Source organism: Diceros bicornis, chromosome 18, assembly GCF_020826845.1.
Source record: "Diceros bicornis minor isolate mBicDic1 chromosome 18, mDicBic1.mat.cur, whole genome shotgun sequence".
In the NCBI taxonomy this organism is placed as follows: Eukaryota; Metazoa; Chordata; class Mammalia; order Perissodactyla; family Rhinocerotidae; genus Diceros; species Diceros bicornis.
The window spans coordinates 61,319,068-61,333,903 of NC_080757.1; the positions used below are offsets into that span (position 1 = coordinate 61,319,068).

Consider the following 14,836-nt stretch of genomic DNA (forward strand, 5'->3'; position numbering starts at 1 on the left):
AATTCCTTTTCACAAATCACCTTTCCAGATGATGGAGAGCCATTGCAGGACTCTTAAGAGAAGTGACCTGGAAAGTTTCTTACAACCATCCCATGGTGGTGGGGGAGCTTGAATGAGGATGACAAGTCTTGACCCAGGATGTGGAATGCTGTTGGTTTTTATACCCAGCAGCCATGCTAATCTGCTTTATTAGTTCCAGTAGTTTCTTAGTTTCAGTTGAGGTCTCTACAAAGAGTGTCAGTTTTTTTTTCCCTTTGTGTTTTTACTTCTCTCAGTTTTCTTCTTGTATCGTAGTGATTGTGTCTCCAGTATTTGTTGAATACTAGCAGTTTTAGTGAGCATCCTTGTCCTGACTTGGACCTTAAAGGGAATAATCTGTAGGTTATCTGTGAAGGATGATGTGTGCTGTGAAAAGCCTTTATGAAATTAAGAGAGTTTCTTCTTTTTTTTTTTTTTGTGAGGAAGATCAGTCCTGAGCTAACATCCATGCCAATCCTCCTCTTTTTGCTGAGGAAGACTGCCCCTGAGCTAACATCTGTTGCCAATCCTCCTCCTTTTTTTTTTTCTCTTTTTCTCCCCAAAGCCCCGGTAGATAGTTGTATGTCATAGTTGTACATCCTTCTGTTGCTGTATGTGGGATGCCACCTCAGCATGGCCGGACAAGCGGTGCATCGGTGTGTGCCCGGGATCTGAACCCGGGCCACCAGTAGCGGAGCGCACACACTTAACTGCTAAGCCACGGGGCCGGCCCCAAGAGTTTCTATTCCTAATTTCTGAGAACTTTTTTTTATCATAAGTGGGTGTGGAGCTTTATAAACTGCTTCTTCTGTGAGATAATTTTATGCCTTTTTTCTCCTTCAGATCATTCACGTGTGGTTTTGGATAGATTCCCCTTGTCAAGCCATCCTTGCATTCCAGGGATCAATCCAGTTTCAGTGATGCGTTTCCTTTTTAGCTACACTTTAGTGGTGGTTAACTAATATCTTAGTTCAGAGTTTTGCATCCATGTTCATAAGTGAAAGACTACAGAGGTCGTGCTGCTGAAACCTACCCACCTGCATCCTGTCTCTTCTGGAGCCCCCCCCACTTGTCTCCAAGTCATACACCTGGGGAGGGTGGAGAGTCAAGGGCACCTGTGCTGGGGCGGTGGGGGCAGGTCAGCTGTGGAACAGAGCCTGGGTCCCTTCAGAGGGTCGGTGGCTGGGATTCGCTCTTGCTCCCTGAACCACCCTTGATGTGTCCTTGCTGAGTGGACAGGGGAGGGGGACCAAGGCAGTCCCGAGTCCCGTGAACGTCCATCCTGGGAAGGTGGTGGCAGTGGTACCCCAGCCTTTGGGGACCCCACTGGCTTCCATGCTGATGTTTGGGCCACGTTGGAAACCAGTGTGCAGGCCCCAGTCTCATGGCCTTTGTCACCTGGGCCCAGAATCAGCAGCGGAAAGCAGACCCATGTGGTTGGGGTGAGCTGTTGTGGGGGCCTGACTCCCCCTGGGCCTGCTCTTCCTAGGGGCCCCTGGGTTTGAGGGCCAGACCCTGGGGCTGGGGCTGACTGTCTCCTTCTCCCACCCTAAAGGCACAGTGGTGCGTGGAGTGGGGCTGCTGGGCCCCTGGCTCCCCCAACTTGGGCAGGCCCTGGTTCTCTGTGTCTCTTGGGAACCTGCTGATGGCCCCGTGGGCGTGTGGAGGGTGGCCTGGGCTTGTGCTTGCCCGGTGGGTGGTTGCTGTCCAGGCACAGGATCCCAGTGCAGCCCTGCATGCTGACCCTGGGGCCCCAGGCAGGAGGGGTCCTGGGGAGGGTCTGCCTGGCTGCCAGCAGTGCGTGCCTTTGATGTGGGAGTCCCAGCAGCTGGTTGATTGTGGAGCGTCCCACACCCGCCCGCCCGCCTCACGCCTCCTGTCACTAACAGCCGCACACCCAGAGGGCCGCCAGCCACATGGTGTCTGTTTTGTGTCCCTTTTCAGTCTTGGGGGAGGGGAGAAGGGAACAAAACAGAACTTTGGGGGAACTTCAAAGGCACACTCCAGTATCTAAAAGAGCTTCCAAGTCTCCCAGTAGTGTTTTGCCTGCGTGTGGTTTTTAGATTTAAGTAAAGAGTCAGAAGAGACAGGATAAAATATAGGCAGGTCCTCTGCTGAGGCCCAGGATGGTTTACAGACCCCAGCTGCTCCTGCCTTTGATGTCAGAACATTAATTATTAGAAGGTAGTTTTACTGGCCATCAGAACCGGGTACAGGGAGAGGCTGGGGCTGCCCGGCAACCGATGGCCTGTCCTTTGAAGTCCTTCTGCCGGCCTTGGAGGCCGCCCCGCATCTCTGTGCACGGCTGGGCCGCAGTCCCAGCAGGCGCCCCCCACGCGGCTGGCATGGGAGTCTGATCAAAGGCCCTGATCCACTAGGCAGGGTGGGCAGTTGACAGCATCTCCCCTGCCTGCCCCACACCTTCCAGGAGGTGGGCTTGCCCCCCCAGAGACGGAGAGTTGGGGACTTCCTCGGTGCCTTGCACCCCCGTCTCACAGCAGGTGTCAGCCTTGCCTCTGGCTGTCCCTGCTCCCTGGTTTACAAGCCTGGCTAGGGCCTGGGGGCTGGAGTGGACTGAGTGTGGTGCCCCTTGCTCCCCTGCCACCCTTGTTCCCTTGGCCCAAGGCACCTGCTCGTGATGTCCCCCACGTGTGTGCGCAGAGCGTGGTGCGAGCCTGTCCCTGCTGTGCTCAGTCAGTGTTTGTGGATGTCCTCTGGGCTCTGGCGACAGCCCAGGGGCCCAGCTGTCCCAAGAGACGCAGCCATGGCCTTGATTGGAATGTCCATTGAGGTTTGTTGGCAGATGGTCAGTGGCTTTGAAGGTGCTGGCCGAGTCTTGTGGCAGTTTTTGAAGCCTAGCAATGGGCAGGTGCCCTCCAGCCGTCTCTGTCCTGCTGTGTCTCAGCCGTGACTAGACTGAGGGGAGAGACAGATGCCCAACCTGTGAGCCAGAGTGGAGAATGGGTGTGCAGGGCGCCCTGGCCACCAGAGCACCCCTGCAACCCCAGAGCTGCCCAGGTGGGGCCAGGCGGCCCCCGGGGCTCTCTGCCAGATTCTTCCTGGCCCTTTGGTCTCTGTGGGTGTCCACTCCTCTGAGGCTTGCTGACCTCAGGCTGTGCAGTCCCTGGGCTCCCCAGGGGCAGGTGCCAGGCCTCTGGATGAGGACACCCTGAACCACACCCTACAGTTATTTATTTCAGTACTATGGGGGTTCATGGGCCTTATCCACAGCGATACATGCCTGGCCACACCACGGATGCGTGGGAGCCACTCAGTTTTAAAATGTGCCAGTGTTGCTGCTGCGGCCCAGCATTTAGCTACCCTGATCTCTTCTTTTTAAAGAACTTCTCTCATTTCTTCTGCTCAGAAGGGTGGGCAGAGCCAGGAGTGGATGTTGGGCCCCAGGCCTGGGTAAAGCGCTGTCTCTGGCTGGCGCTGGCTGGTGAGTGAGGGGATCTGCTGAGGCTGCCTTGCGCCACCACATCTCTGCGAGCTTCGTGACCAGGGCCTTGGGTGTTCAGAGGAGTTCCCGTGTGCAGCCTTGCCTGGGATCAGGCCTGGCCTTGAGCTCTGGCACAGCTCTCCCTGCCTGCCTGGAGGCCTTTGATGGTGTCCATGTGGTCTGGCGCTCCCTCCACAGGGCGGCTGGCTCTGTGAGTAGCTCAGGAGGTTTGGCCTCTGTCCCTTGAGCACTGATTCATTGAAGCTCCAAGCCTCAAGGGGAAACGCTTCACATTCTCTCTTACCCAAAACCATTGTCAGAGGACAGTCTGGGCTGAGAGTGAGGTGGGAGAGAGGGGAGGAGGGAGGGAGGAAAACAAGAATCCTCACAGGGAAGCTGGAAAATCTGGGGTTGAGGTCACCTCCAAATAGTTTTTACGTTTTTTTCTCCATGTGTCATCACGTCCTGGAAAATTACTGTCAAGAAAAGGAAACCTCAGTGGGCGGCGAGGCCACTTCTGACATGAGGGGACCCCTGTGTGCCCAAATGGATCCTCAGCCACTCATGCGGCGGCTGCTGGAGCATGTCCACCTGACTGTCCGGGGACGCACTGGGTCCACGTCTCGGACCAGCACCTGGCCCCCTGTCCCCTCCATGCCCGGCCCCTGGCTGTGCCTGCTGGCCGCGCTGAGCCTGGCATGGGGCCGAGGGTGGGCAGTGCCTTTATGCCTTCCTTCCCTCGGGTCTTGCTCACAGGGCCGGTCCCAGTGTGGCAGGGGCTGTTTCTGAAGGCAGCAGTGGTGGTTGGTCATCAAGTCTCCACCTCTAAATGGCCTGGGTGTCAGTCTAGTATCTGTCCAGCTTTGGGCTGTCATCCAGGGCCTGCAGAGAGTGCTCCTGTCCCTCTGCCTCTCAGAGGGTCTTGTCCCTCCTACGCACCTCCCAGGCCCCTGGCAAGTGTCGTCCCATTCACAGACTGCCTCCCCTCCTTGCTGTTTTTCTGGATGTTCTCTTGGCTGTAAGACGCTTGGTGTAGGCTAGGACCTGGGAGTCTGTGCCGGGGTCCTGCGTTTGCAGGAAACAAGAGCCCCTGGCCTGGGCATTTCATCAGAAGGGTCTCTCATGGCTGCCCGCTTGGAGCCCGCAGACACTGGCACCTCTCCTCAGGATTGCGTCTGTGCCTCAGTTTCGTCAGGCGCAGTCATAATAGATCCCCCGCCCTATGGGCTGAGACCTTACGCTGGGCCTTTGGCCACTTGGGCTCTGGCTGCGTCCCTGTTATTCTGCCCATCCTCTCGCCAATGCCACAGTGTCCAGGGCACCGGGGGAGGGACCAGCTCCTCTGGCTCTCTCTGGGCTAAAGGGATGGGGGCCTGGGACTGTGTCTTTGTAGACTGACAGTGTTTAGGAGCCAGGCCTTGAGTCGATGAGGTGGAAAACCAGTGCCTTTGCAAGGATGACCCAGGCCTGGTGACGTCACGTTCTCGGTGGAAGTGCTGTCCTCTGCGTGGCTCCCTGGAAGCCTCAGGAGCCAATTTGGAGGTTTAGGCCGTGAAGGCCAGTTGTGAGAAGCGCCGAGAAGGTCCCGAGCTGAGCTCTGTCTTCTTAGCCCAGAGCCTGCGACCCTGCCAGCATCCTCAGGCACCAGCCAGGAAGTTCATCTTGGGGCCCCCTCCCCGCCCCAGGGCTGTGGCCCTCAGCCAACTCACGGGAACTCCTTCCCCGGAGTGAGGGCTGAGGCACCGCGCCGTTCCTTCATGGTTGCTGCTGTGTGTGCTCTTTTTCCTAACAGCATCTCATCCTAGATCTCTACTCTCCATCCAAAAATATCTCCATAAATCTACCTAGGATGGGGCCTGTGTAATACCTGCTGACGACCAGGGAATGGCGGGTGAAGGACAGGTTGCCGGCAGAGCGTCAGAAGTGAGCAGGGCCAGGGCTTGGCCGAGAGGCCGTGGGCTCTGGCCTTCCCTAGCACAGTGTGCCCTGTGAGGCCCCGCACCCATGTGTGCCTCTTTCTCCTCCTCAGCCCTCTTCTCTGCGGTGGAAATGCTTTCTCCTGGGGAAGGCTAAGTCGAGGCGTTTGAAACCCTGGCTTCTCCCTCAGTCATTTGGTGGCAGCGTGATACTTCCTACCAGCCCAGCCACGGACCTCAGTCTCTTCTCGTGAGACAGAGCCCACCTGGGGCCAGGACATGGCAGCAGCTCTGGGACTCGAGTGGTCTGGCAGCAGAGGCTGCTGGGAATTCTGGCTTCTGTGCCCAGAGGAAGGGAGGCCCCAGGGGCGCAGGGCAGTGTGGAGAGTGTGTCCTGAGGCAGCTCTTACCTGGCACTCTGGTTCCTGTGTGGGACCCCGGCTCTTTGCTTCTCTTTAACAGACAGGCTTTTGGAGCAGAGTGGAGACGAGGGGAGGGGTGGAAATTGACGGTAGATCCAAAACCAGAGAGGGATTTTGTCAGTTTTATTTTCTGACTGAAAGTTAGTGGCCCCTGAGCAGTGTGAAGACATGGTTGGTATCACCTGTGTTCCCCATTCTGCAAGTGGCCCAGGGAGAGGGCTGTGGCCTTGGAGTTGTTGGCACTGCCAGCGGTCTGCAGTCCTCCTGGTCACCCCCAGGCTGTGTCCTGGCAGTGCCAGGGAGGATGGGGAGGCCAAAGTGGCCACATGCTCCCTGGGCCTGGCTTCACCAACTGTGTCCTGAGGTCAGGGCCCATCTGGATGGTCAGGCTCAGCTCAGTGCCACAGACTGCGCATCACCTGATTGCTGAGTTCTCAGGGTGACTCCCATGCCCAGGACTGGGTCCTCGGAGGGAGCGGGACAGGCTGGTCCCAGAGCTTGCTCGTTAGCCTGGGGGCTTGGTGCTTGAGCTCCTGGGGACCTAGAACTCATGGACATGGCGGTTCCCAGCTCAGGCATGTCCACGTTCTGCCCTTGCCCTCCCCCAGGAACCCGGGCGAGCTCTTGGCCCTTCTGGAATGCAGGCGCCGTGGCTGTGGGGGGCAGCCTGGCACCTGGCATCAGGTTATAAAAAGCTCTGGTGTAGACTGCCCGTGGCGGCTGCAGGATGGTTGTGGCTTTGAAGGGGCAGCCCCCAGGGGCCTCAGTCAGCCATCTACGGGCTCTGCTGCCTGGGCCTCAGCCAGCCCTTCCTGGCCACTTCCACAGCGCCCCGAGATCAGAGGGGCTTCCTGGTGAGAGCACACCTTCCTTCACAGAGGGCGAGCTGTGTTGTGATGTGTGATGCAGCCGTGCGCTCAGTGGACTGTAGGGAGCTGCCGGTGTGGACAGTCGAGGCCTTGGGTGTGGCTGGGGGCGGGCAGCCCTGGAGGCACCTGGCGGGTGCACTGGACTGGTGAGTCCTCAAACACTGGGCAGCCCTGGCCCTCGACCGGCCTAGGCCTGGCCATCCCCAGGGCGGTGAGGCTAACATTTAGAGCAGGTGGGGCTGTGGCGAGGCTGGGCTGTGTAGAAGGCTGCAGGAAGGGACATTTGGGGAAGTGTGTTCCAAGAGCCTGCCAAGCCCGTCCCCAGGTGTCCAGAAGCAGGAGGTGGAATTCCTATGCTGAAACCAGAGTCGGGAGGTGAGGGGCAGGCAGGGGCAGAGGGCAGAGGGTGCCCTCGCCCCTGACAGCTCACAGCTGTTTTATGTGAGGGAGGGCAGGACCTGGTGCGGGTCCTGCCGGCCTAGCTGGACGCCTCCGTCAGGCCCTGCTCCATGGGCGGCGTCCCACCCCCATTGCACTCGCTGAAGTTACCCACCCGGAGGTGCCGCAAGCAGAGCGAGCCCTGCCTGGTAATTTCCACCATCGTTGCTGCCAGTTAGGAGTGACGCTGTCCCTTCCTGTGTCCCCAGGGTGGGCAGAGGTGGGGCTGGGCCGCTCCCCTGGGGAGGAGAAGGGGAGTCAGCCTGGCTCTGGGGCCAGTGGTTGACAGGTTTCTGCCAAACCTCTAATTTAGGGGCTGTTGCTTCCCCTGCTCTCTGGTGGAGCCCCTGACGTGGCCACTTTGGGGGACTGTGACAGCAGGCAGCTCCCTGGGCCTCTTGTGAGGGGCCCCCCACGGAGACAGGAGTGAGCAGAGGAGCTGCTGGGGAGGCTGGCCCTGCCAAGCTGCCATTTACCCTACTCTTGTGAGGGGGCCACGGGTGCCAGCCCGCCTGGCTGAGCCATGTGCCCTGCTGGTGATCATCAGCGTTGCTGAGGAGGCAGGCCTTGGGGGGTGCTCTGGTCCTGGACAGGCTGGGCCTGGGGTGGGGTCCCCCAGCCCACGGCCTACACCCCACCCTGGAGACCTGGCCCTGGCCATGGGCTGACAGGTGGGCCCGGTGAGGGTGTGTGCTCAACTCAGGGGCCTGCACGGCCACTCCAGCTGTGGGGCCTGGGTGACCCAGCCTCCTGGGAGCCTACATCAGCCGAGCCTTCTGCCTACCCAGCCGGTGGACCGAGATACTGTGGTGTGCCATCCTGACCTGGAAGAGCTGCTCCAGGCCTGGCCTGCAGAGCTGCCTGATGAGTTCTTCGAGGTGACCGTGGACGACGTGCGAAGACGCCTGGCCCAACTCAAGAGTGAGCGGTGGGTGTGCCCCCGGCCCCTTTGGTGTCTCCCTGCTTCCCACTTTGGATCCCCAACACCCATGCCCTCGGCAGCACCTTGTGGGGTGCAGGGGCCTAGGCAGGGATCTCCTATTACAGCCCTCTATGGGGGAGCAGCCTATGGAGGCCGGGGTGGGGCAAGAAAGAAATCCAGAGTCCAGCTGGTGTGGGGCCTCTGCTCTGGCTGGGGAGACCTGGCACCTTCACCACCCCTCACCCCCCTGCAGGAAGCGCCTAGAAGAAGCGCCCTTAGTGACCAAGGCCTTCAGGGAGGCTCAGATGAAGGAGAAACTGGAGCGATACCCAAAGGTACGTGGAGTGGTTGGCGGGTGTCTGCGCGTGGCTCTGAGCTGGGGTCTCCTGTGGTTCCAGCAGGGAACAGAAGTCTCACCCTCAGCAACCGCAGCCCACATGCCACTGGCTGTGGTCACCTGGCTTCACCCGAGGCCTGCGCAGCCACAGTTCATTGATGAACCAGTCAACCCCTTTTTATAATTAAAACAAATGTCATCATTGTTTACAAATGCACATGGGGGTACCTGATTGGTCCTTGTGGCCAGCCCGTGGCACAGCAAGCAGAGGCTGCAGCTCTGGCCAGGAGCGTGGGGGGCACAGCCTGGGCCAGGGGCAGCTGGCATTTCTGCCTGCCCCAGTCCTGGTGTCTGCTGGTATGGGGTGAGGGGCTTGGCCATCGTGAGCCCAGGGGTGCAGCTGCCTCCTCCTGCCTGGGCCGGGCTCTAGCTGTCCTGCTGACAACTCGGCTTGTCCTGGCCTAGGTGGTCCTGAGGGTCCTGTTCCCTGACCGCTACATCCTGCAGGGCTTCTTCCGGCCCAGTGAGACAGGTAAGCAGCCCCGTCTGGGAGGGTGGGGCGCCCTCTGAGCACCTCCTGGCTCCTTCTGGGCCATGGGACTGCAGCCACCTGGTCTTTGGGCTCTAGGGAGACAGACGTTTCAGGGTGCTCTCATTTTCGTGGGGCAGGCGGCAGGCTCTGAGCTTGCAGAGTGTGTCGTGGGTCAGATGCTCACTAGGCCAGCCTGGCGGTGCCCGTGGTACTGGGTGCCGCTGTGCACCCACCTCTTCTGGGCACGGCAGGACAGAGGGGCAGCCAGAGGAAGGGTTGGCCCGGGGCTCCCCCACGCCCAACAGTGGGGTCTCTGGCCTGGGCTTACAGCTCACCAGGAAGGAAGGCAGCGATGCCACCAATTCTGAGTGGGATCCCTCAGTGACCTGAACCCAAGACAGCGAGGGTGGCAGGCAGGCCCTCGAGGCCCCTGGGGGGCTGTGTGACAATGCCCTTGTACCCGGGGCCTCATCAGGACGGAGCTCAGGACTGGGTGGTGGGTGGGGAGGGATGCTTCCCAGCAGGGTGGGAGTCTCGGTTGCGGCCTGCACTGCGGTCCAGCAGGGCTGAGCATCTCGGGGTACTGCAGAAGGACCAAGCTTGAGTTTCCACTCCTGGGCTTGGATTCAGCCTGAGGATGGGAGCAGTGTCCATAGTGCCTGAGGCCCAGGAGGCCCAGCTGCCTGGGGCTGGTGGCAAGTCCCCCAAGGCCAGCCTGGAGGGCAGTGGGGGTGTGCACAGAGGTTGGACCCGGCTCGTCCCATCCCATAGTGGGGCCCTGGAGCGAGTCTGAGCATGGGGCCTGTGCCTGTCCCATGGAGCCCTTCTGCTTACCCTGTCCTTCCTCCTCCAGTGGGGGATCTGCAGGACTTTGTGAGGAGCCACCTTGGGAACCCCGAGCTGCCGTTCCACCTGTGTGAGTGTTCCTCCGGGACCTCCTGCTCACGCTCAGGCCTCCATGACCCCCGACCCCTCCCATTGTGGTTTAAGCAGCTTTTCCCATAGAAACAGTGTCGTGAGGGAGGCAGGTCTTGTGGTCAGTGAGGCCCACTGGTGTCTGAGGACAAGTCCAGAACTGGGGAGTCAGAGAGGGAGGGAAGTCGGCCTTTGTCCTGCATCAGCACCCTCTGCTTCTGGCCTCTCCTCCAGGGCCCCCGGGAGCTGTGGGGAGATGGGGGAATGGAGAGCTGCTGGCCTCCCTCGGAGGGCTTCTGGGGGGTGAGGGGTCAGGCCACTGGGCTGCATAGGGAACTGGGTGGGGCTGGGTCCCCTGCAGGTGGGTCTGTTCAAGGCCCCTCCCCCTAGCCCCTCACCAGAGTTTTTGCAGCAGCAGAGATGTGGGCAGAGGGCTGTGAGCTGAGGGGGCTCTTCAAAAGTACGCTCTCCGAAGGCTGTGGGCCCTGGGCCTCCCTGCTTACCTCAGGCCTGTCTTCCCTGGGTAGTGGGGATGGGGGCGAGGGGCCAGGGGGCAAGGTGCTTCCTGACCCAGAAGACCATATTTCCGCAGTCATTGCTCCTCCAAAAACCATCCTGGACGACCACACGATGACCCTCTTTCAGGTACGGACTGTTTGGCTAGGGGCACTGCTCTGGCCAGTTGGGGAGGGCAAGGCCAAGGCTGCTCGGGAGGAGCGCCCTGGCAGCTGCTGTGGGAGGATAATAACGCCTTTTAGCTGGCGGACTGGAGGGAGCAGGGCGCCTCTGAAGTTGGTTCTGGGGCTTTCCAGCCTCCTCCGCTTCCTGCCCTAGCAAGGGTGGGCCTGCCTGGCTGGCTGCCAGCCGTCCTGAGCAGGACTGCCTGCGGGCTGGGTGAGAAGAGGCCGGCAGGTGGGGCTGCTGGGGGAGCCCCTGAAGGGTCAAGGGTCAGAGGCCTCAGCTGCAGGTGGCTGGTTGCCCCGGAGGCCCCAGGGGTGCCAGCTACTGGGTAGGTTTTGCCCTGGGCTGGAGGGGCTGCTGCCAGGCCTGCTTCCCTGCTCCTGCCTCCCGTTGGACCCCACTGCCTCTCCTGGGAATGCTGTCGTGGGCCCTCCTTGCTACTGTGGCTGCTTCTGCCCCACCCTGCCATCAGCCCCTAGGGCTCCCAAGGGTGAGGAGTGTTGATGCAGTGCCCTGCTGGGCTGCCTTCCAGAGCCAAGAGGAATGTCCTGTCCTGTTGCCTCTGGGAGAGCAGCCTGGGGCCTCCCCAGCTCTCTGGCCTAATGGTTTTGTCTTCAAAGTCTCTTAAGCTGTTTTAATTAGTAACAGAGACTGGCCCTTATTAACTGGCTGGCAGGCCCTGCAGAGGTCTGAGTTGGGGCGAGGGGGTCTGCTTGCTGCCACCATTGTGGGGGAGATAGGGCAAAACCAGTCACAGAGGCTGGAAGCTCACCAAGGAAAGGAGTTAAAGTGGGTGGGAGCAGGGCACTGTGTGCTCCCCACCCTTTGCAGCCCCCTTCTTCTTCACCCTGGGAGCCCCAGAGGTGCTGGGCCTCTTTCCTCCATCCCTGCCTGTCTTTCCTCCCTCTCTCCCTCCCTTCTTCTCTGGCCAGCCTGTTGATAAACATTGAATTTGGAAGGTGCTTTAGGATGGAGGAGACTAGCGCCCAGGCCCGCTCCCATTAGGAGCCCTGGGGTGCTGCCTGCCCCGCCCACACAGCTGATTTCTGGTGACACTCTGCCTCTGCTACCAGCAGCCGTCTCCTTTCATCCGTCAGCTCAGCCTTGGAGCCGCAAGGCTTCTGCACGGGGTGGTGTCCCTGCCTGCCGGCGATCAGAGAGCTGGCAGGGCTCAGGGAAGGAAGGCTTCCTCCCTCCCGCCAGTGAGCAGGCGCGAGTGAGCAGGCGAGGAAGCCGCCGGCTTTCATGTCCCTGGCAGGGCCGTGCTCTGGCTGCTGGCTGCCCTGGAGCCGGCCCGAGTTTCAGAGAGTGACAGCATGGGGTGGGTGTGGGGGATGGCAGCCCAGCTGCCCTTTTTGGCTGCTGGACCAGGAGAGTGAGTGAGTGCTGAGAAAGGGCAGGGTTGAGGACAGGATGGGAGGATGCAGGGACACAGCTGGTGGGCACAAAGGCCCCACATCAAACCTGCTTCCGGGTCTGAGCCCCCTTTAGTGCTGCGTGCTGCCCCGAGCCCCAGGGGGCCTTGTTCTGCCTCCATCTCAGCCCCCCGCCTACTGCCTTGTCCCTGGCTCAGGCATCTCCCTTAGCAGGCTCTGAAGACCACCAGGATCTGCAGGGATCTCCTCAGCCTGAGCAGACAGGTAGACCTTCCCTCGTGGTGGTCATGGTGGTCTTCTGTGCTGTCCACTCACCCCTTATTTGGTTGGGATTCAAGAGATACAAGCCAGTGGGAAGAAGGCTTCCAGCAGGTGCTGAGGGGAGACAGGGAGGCAAAGTTCAAGAGGAGCTGCTCCGAGGGGCCCGAAGGACTCCCAGCTGGTGGGAGGGATCTTCAAGGCTTCAAGCTCTACAGCCCCCAGATGGCCTGGCTGGGTGGGCTTGGGCAGGGTCCTGTGAAATGGGTACAATGCCATCCAGCGCGGTGCTGGGAGGGTGGCCCCGGCACCTGGTGCGTTGGCTGAGTCGGGGTCCAGCTAAGCTGAGCCCAGGGAAGGTAGGGGCGCTGTCCTCCCCACGTCTCCTTCCTGTTCCCTGGCCACCTCCCAGCTTCCAGTGCCTCCAGGGCCCTGGGGCAGCCCCCACAGACCCCCAGGGCATCCTTCCACACGAATCTTTGGTCCCAGGTGTCACAGTGGGGTTTTCAGAGCATTCACAGCCCTTATCTGTGTCCCTTGGCTTTGGCTGCAGTCTCAGTGTTCCTAGGCCTGGTTTTTGAAGCTTCCTTTTATTAATACCCATCACCCCGACTCCGAGAGCTCAGGGCCAAGAGCAGAGAGGATGCCCTCATCTGGCAGCTGTGGCCTTTCCACCGAGGACTGAGGACACGGATCCTTGGGCAGTAGCATCGTTGCTACCTCGGGCCAGCTTTGGGGCTTGCAGCCATGGTCCTCCTTGGTTGAAGAGGTGGGAGTGGAAGGCAGGTTATGACGCCGGGGGTGCCCTGGGGCCTTCTGCCTATAGCTTTGGTTCTGTACTACCATCTAGCCCCCTGCCTGGGAGGCCTACAGGGGCATGTCAGGGGTAGTATGACCCATCTTCATCCCATGCTTCTGCAGGCGAGGCCAGTCCCTGAGCAGAAACCCTGAGTCACCAACCCCACAGATGGGAGCTCAGGAGAGGCACAGTTCCTGGACCCCCCAGGGTGGGATGTGCGGACCCCAGTGCAGTGCCCGCTCTGCGGGTGGGGCTTCGCACTAGCTGGCACTGGCTCTTCCCCACCAGGCAAAACCCACCCAGTGTTGAGTCAGGGAACCTGAGCATTGGCGTTCAGGGTCTTGGCTGGTGGACTCTCAAAGGCAGCAGACCTGCGCAGCACCTCTGGCCCTGGACTCCTAAAGCAACTTGTCTCCACAAGTCGCCCACTCCCCATGCCTGGGCCTGGGCCTGGGCCAGCTGAGGGTCCCCCCATGGTGCTCCTGTCTCCCGGCCAGCTGCTCCCAGCAGGTCTGGGTGCTTGCATTCAGCCTGAAGGTGGCCCCCTCAGGGGTCTGGCTGCCCCTGAAGACCCCCACGCTCTCTGTTCTTCAGGCAACATGGATGGGGGAGGGGGACAGCATAGGCTGGGGGCCCCAGCTGGCAGCCACCCTATGCTGCTCCGGCCTCCCTGGCCATTCTCTGCCCTGTACTGCAGTGTGTCTGTTTGTATCTCCTCTGATCTGTCTGCCTCCTACAGTCTCTGCAGAGGGTGGGGACTTCCAGGCCTACTTCCTGCCTTCAGAATGTTAGCCGTTCACCCCAGGAACTGGGCAGGAGGGAGAAGAGGTGATTAAAAATGCCAGAGTGCACAAACTACAAGAACTTCCTGTCCAGCTGGTGCTTGGGGCTGGTCCCTGGAGAGTCCCCTGTGGTCTGACGCCCTAGCCTGGCTTGCCCTGGGATTGGTGCCAGAGAAGGAGCAGGCAAAGCCGGGCTGGGGGCAGCTCATGGGGACCGGGCAATGGACTGTGCTCATGGCAGCGGCCTGCTGGGGGCTGTAGCCCTCCTCAACAGAGCCCTGGGCCTGGTGAGTGTGGCTTGCCTCCGGGTGCAGCCCTCATGAGGCCACCACAGGAAGTAGGGTGCAGCCCACCTTCCCCACTGGCCTCTGCCCACAGTGCCCACCTGGCACCCACCTGGCCCCCTAAGCTCCCCTCTGCCATCCTTGCAGGCAAACCTCTTTCCTGCTGCCCTCGTGCACTTTGGATCTGAGGAGCTCACAGGTAGGTGGGGGCCCCTTGCTTTGCCCATCACCACCAGCCAGCCCTGGTCCCCGTGTTCCAGCTCATCAACGTCCCAGAGCAGGGGACTTCCTTCGGGCCTGGGAGGGAGACCTGCGGCCCAGATACCACGATCCCCTACTCCCTGGGGGCTTTAGGCTGGGACAGCCACCTGCCCAGGCCATGTCCCCTCCCATTGCAGAGCAGCGGTGGTGGGTGGGACCCCCTCTTCCACCTCCGTGACCTGAGGGCAGAGTGGGCATCTTACAGGCTTCTACCTGGAGCCCAGGCTGCTGGAACACACTATCTCCCCGTCTGCAGCTGACGTGCTGGTGGCTAGGTGAGTGCCTGCAGAGGGGTGGGGTGAGCCCACTGCTGCAGTGCCTACTATCATGAGCCTTGGCCTTCCATCCCCAGGTGCCTGTCCAGGGCCACTGGGACCCCATCCCCGCTGCCAGCCCCTGACCTGACACCCGTTGAGTTGGAGCCAACTGCTGAGGGGCCCCCTGAGCCCAGCCCTGGGACAGCCCAGCCTGTGAGGAGGGATCTGGGCAAGATGCCCAAATGGCTGAAGCTGCCAGGTACTGTGGTGGGTGGCTGGGTGGGGAAGGGCTTCTGGGTCGGGGCCCAGGGCCCCCAAGGTCATCCT

At 60.7% G+C, this 14,836-nt stretch overlaps 1 protein-coding gene across 7 annotated transcripts in view; it reads left to right on the plus strand.

Annotated features, from left to right (window-relative positions):
* ASPSCR1 (ASPSCR1 tether for SLC2A4, UBX domain containing) overlaps nucleotides 1-14,836 on the plus strand; it is a 31,188-nt gene that overhangs the window by 16,226 nt on the left and 126 nt on the right. For 3 of the 7 annotated variants that reach the window (XM_058561908.1, XM_058561909.1, XM_058561914.1), the window contains exons 8-13: nucleotides 7,894-8,033; nucleotides 8,281-8,362; nucleotides 8,830-8,896; nucleotides 9,750-9,812; nucleotides 10,404-10,456; nucleotides 12,082-13,612. In XM_058561908.1, the coding sequence (XP_058417891.1) occupies nucleotides 7,894-8,033; nucleotides 8,281-8,362; nucleotides 8,830-8,896; nucleotides 9,750-9,812; nucleotides 10,404-10,456; nucleotides 12,082-12,453 (777 nt within the window). In that variant the 3' untranslated portion in view covers nucleotides 12,454-13,612. Of the gene's footprint in view, nucleotides 1-7,893; nucleotides 8,034-8,280; nucleotides 8,363-8,829; nucleotides 8,897-9,749; nucleotides 9,813-10,403; nucleotides 10,457-12,081; nucleotides 13,613-13,664; nucleotides 13,934-14,138; nucleotides 14,191-14,457; nucleotides 14,528-14,604; nucleotides 14,769-14,836 lie in introns of those variants that run through there. The other 4 variants (XM_058561910.1, XM_058561911.1, XM_058561912.1 and 1 more) reach the window with 4 other exon arrangements.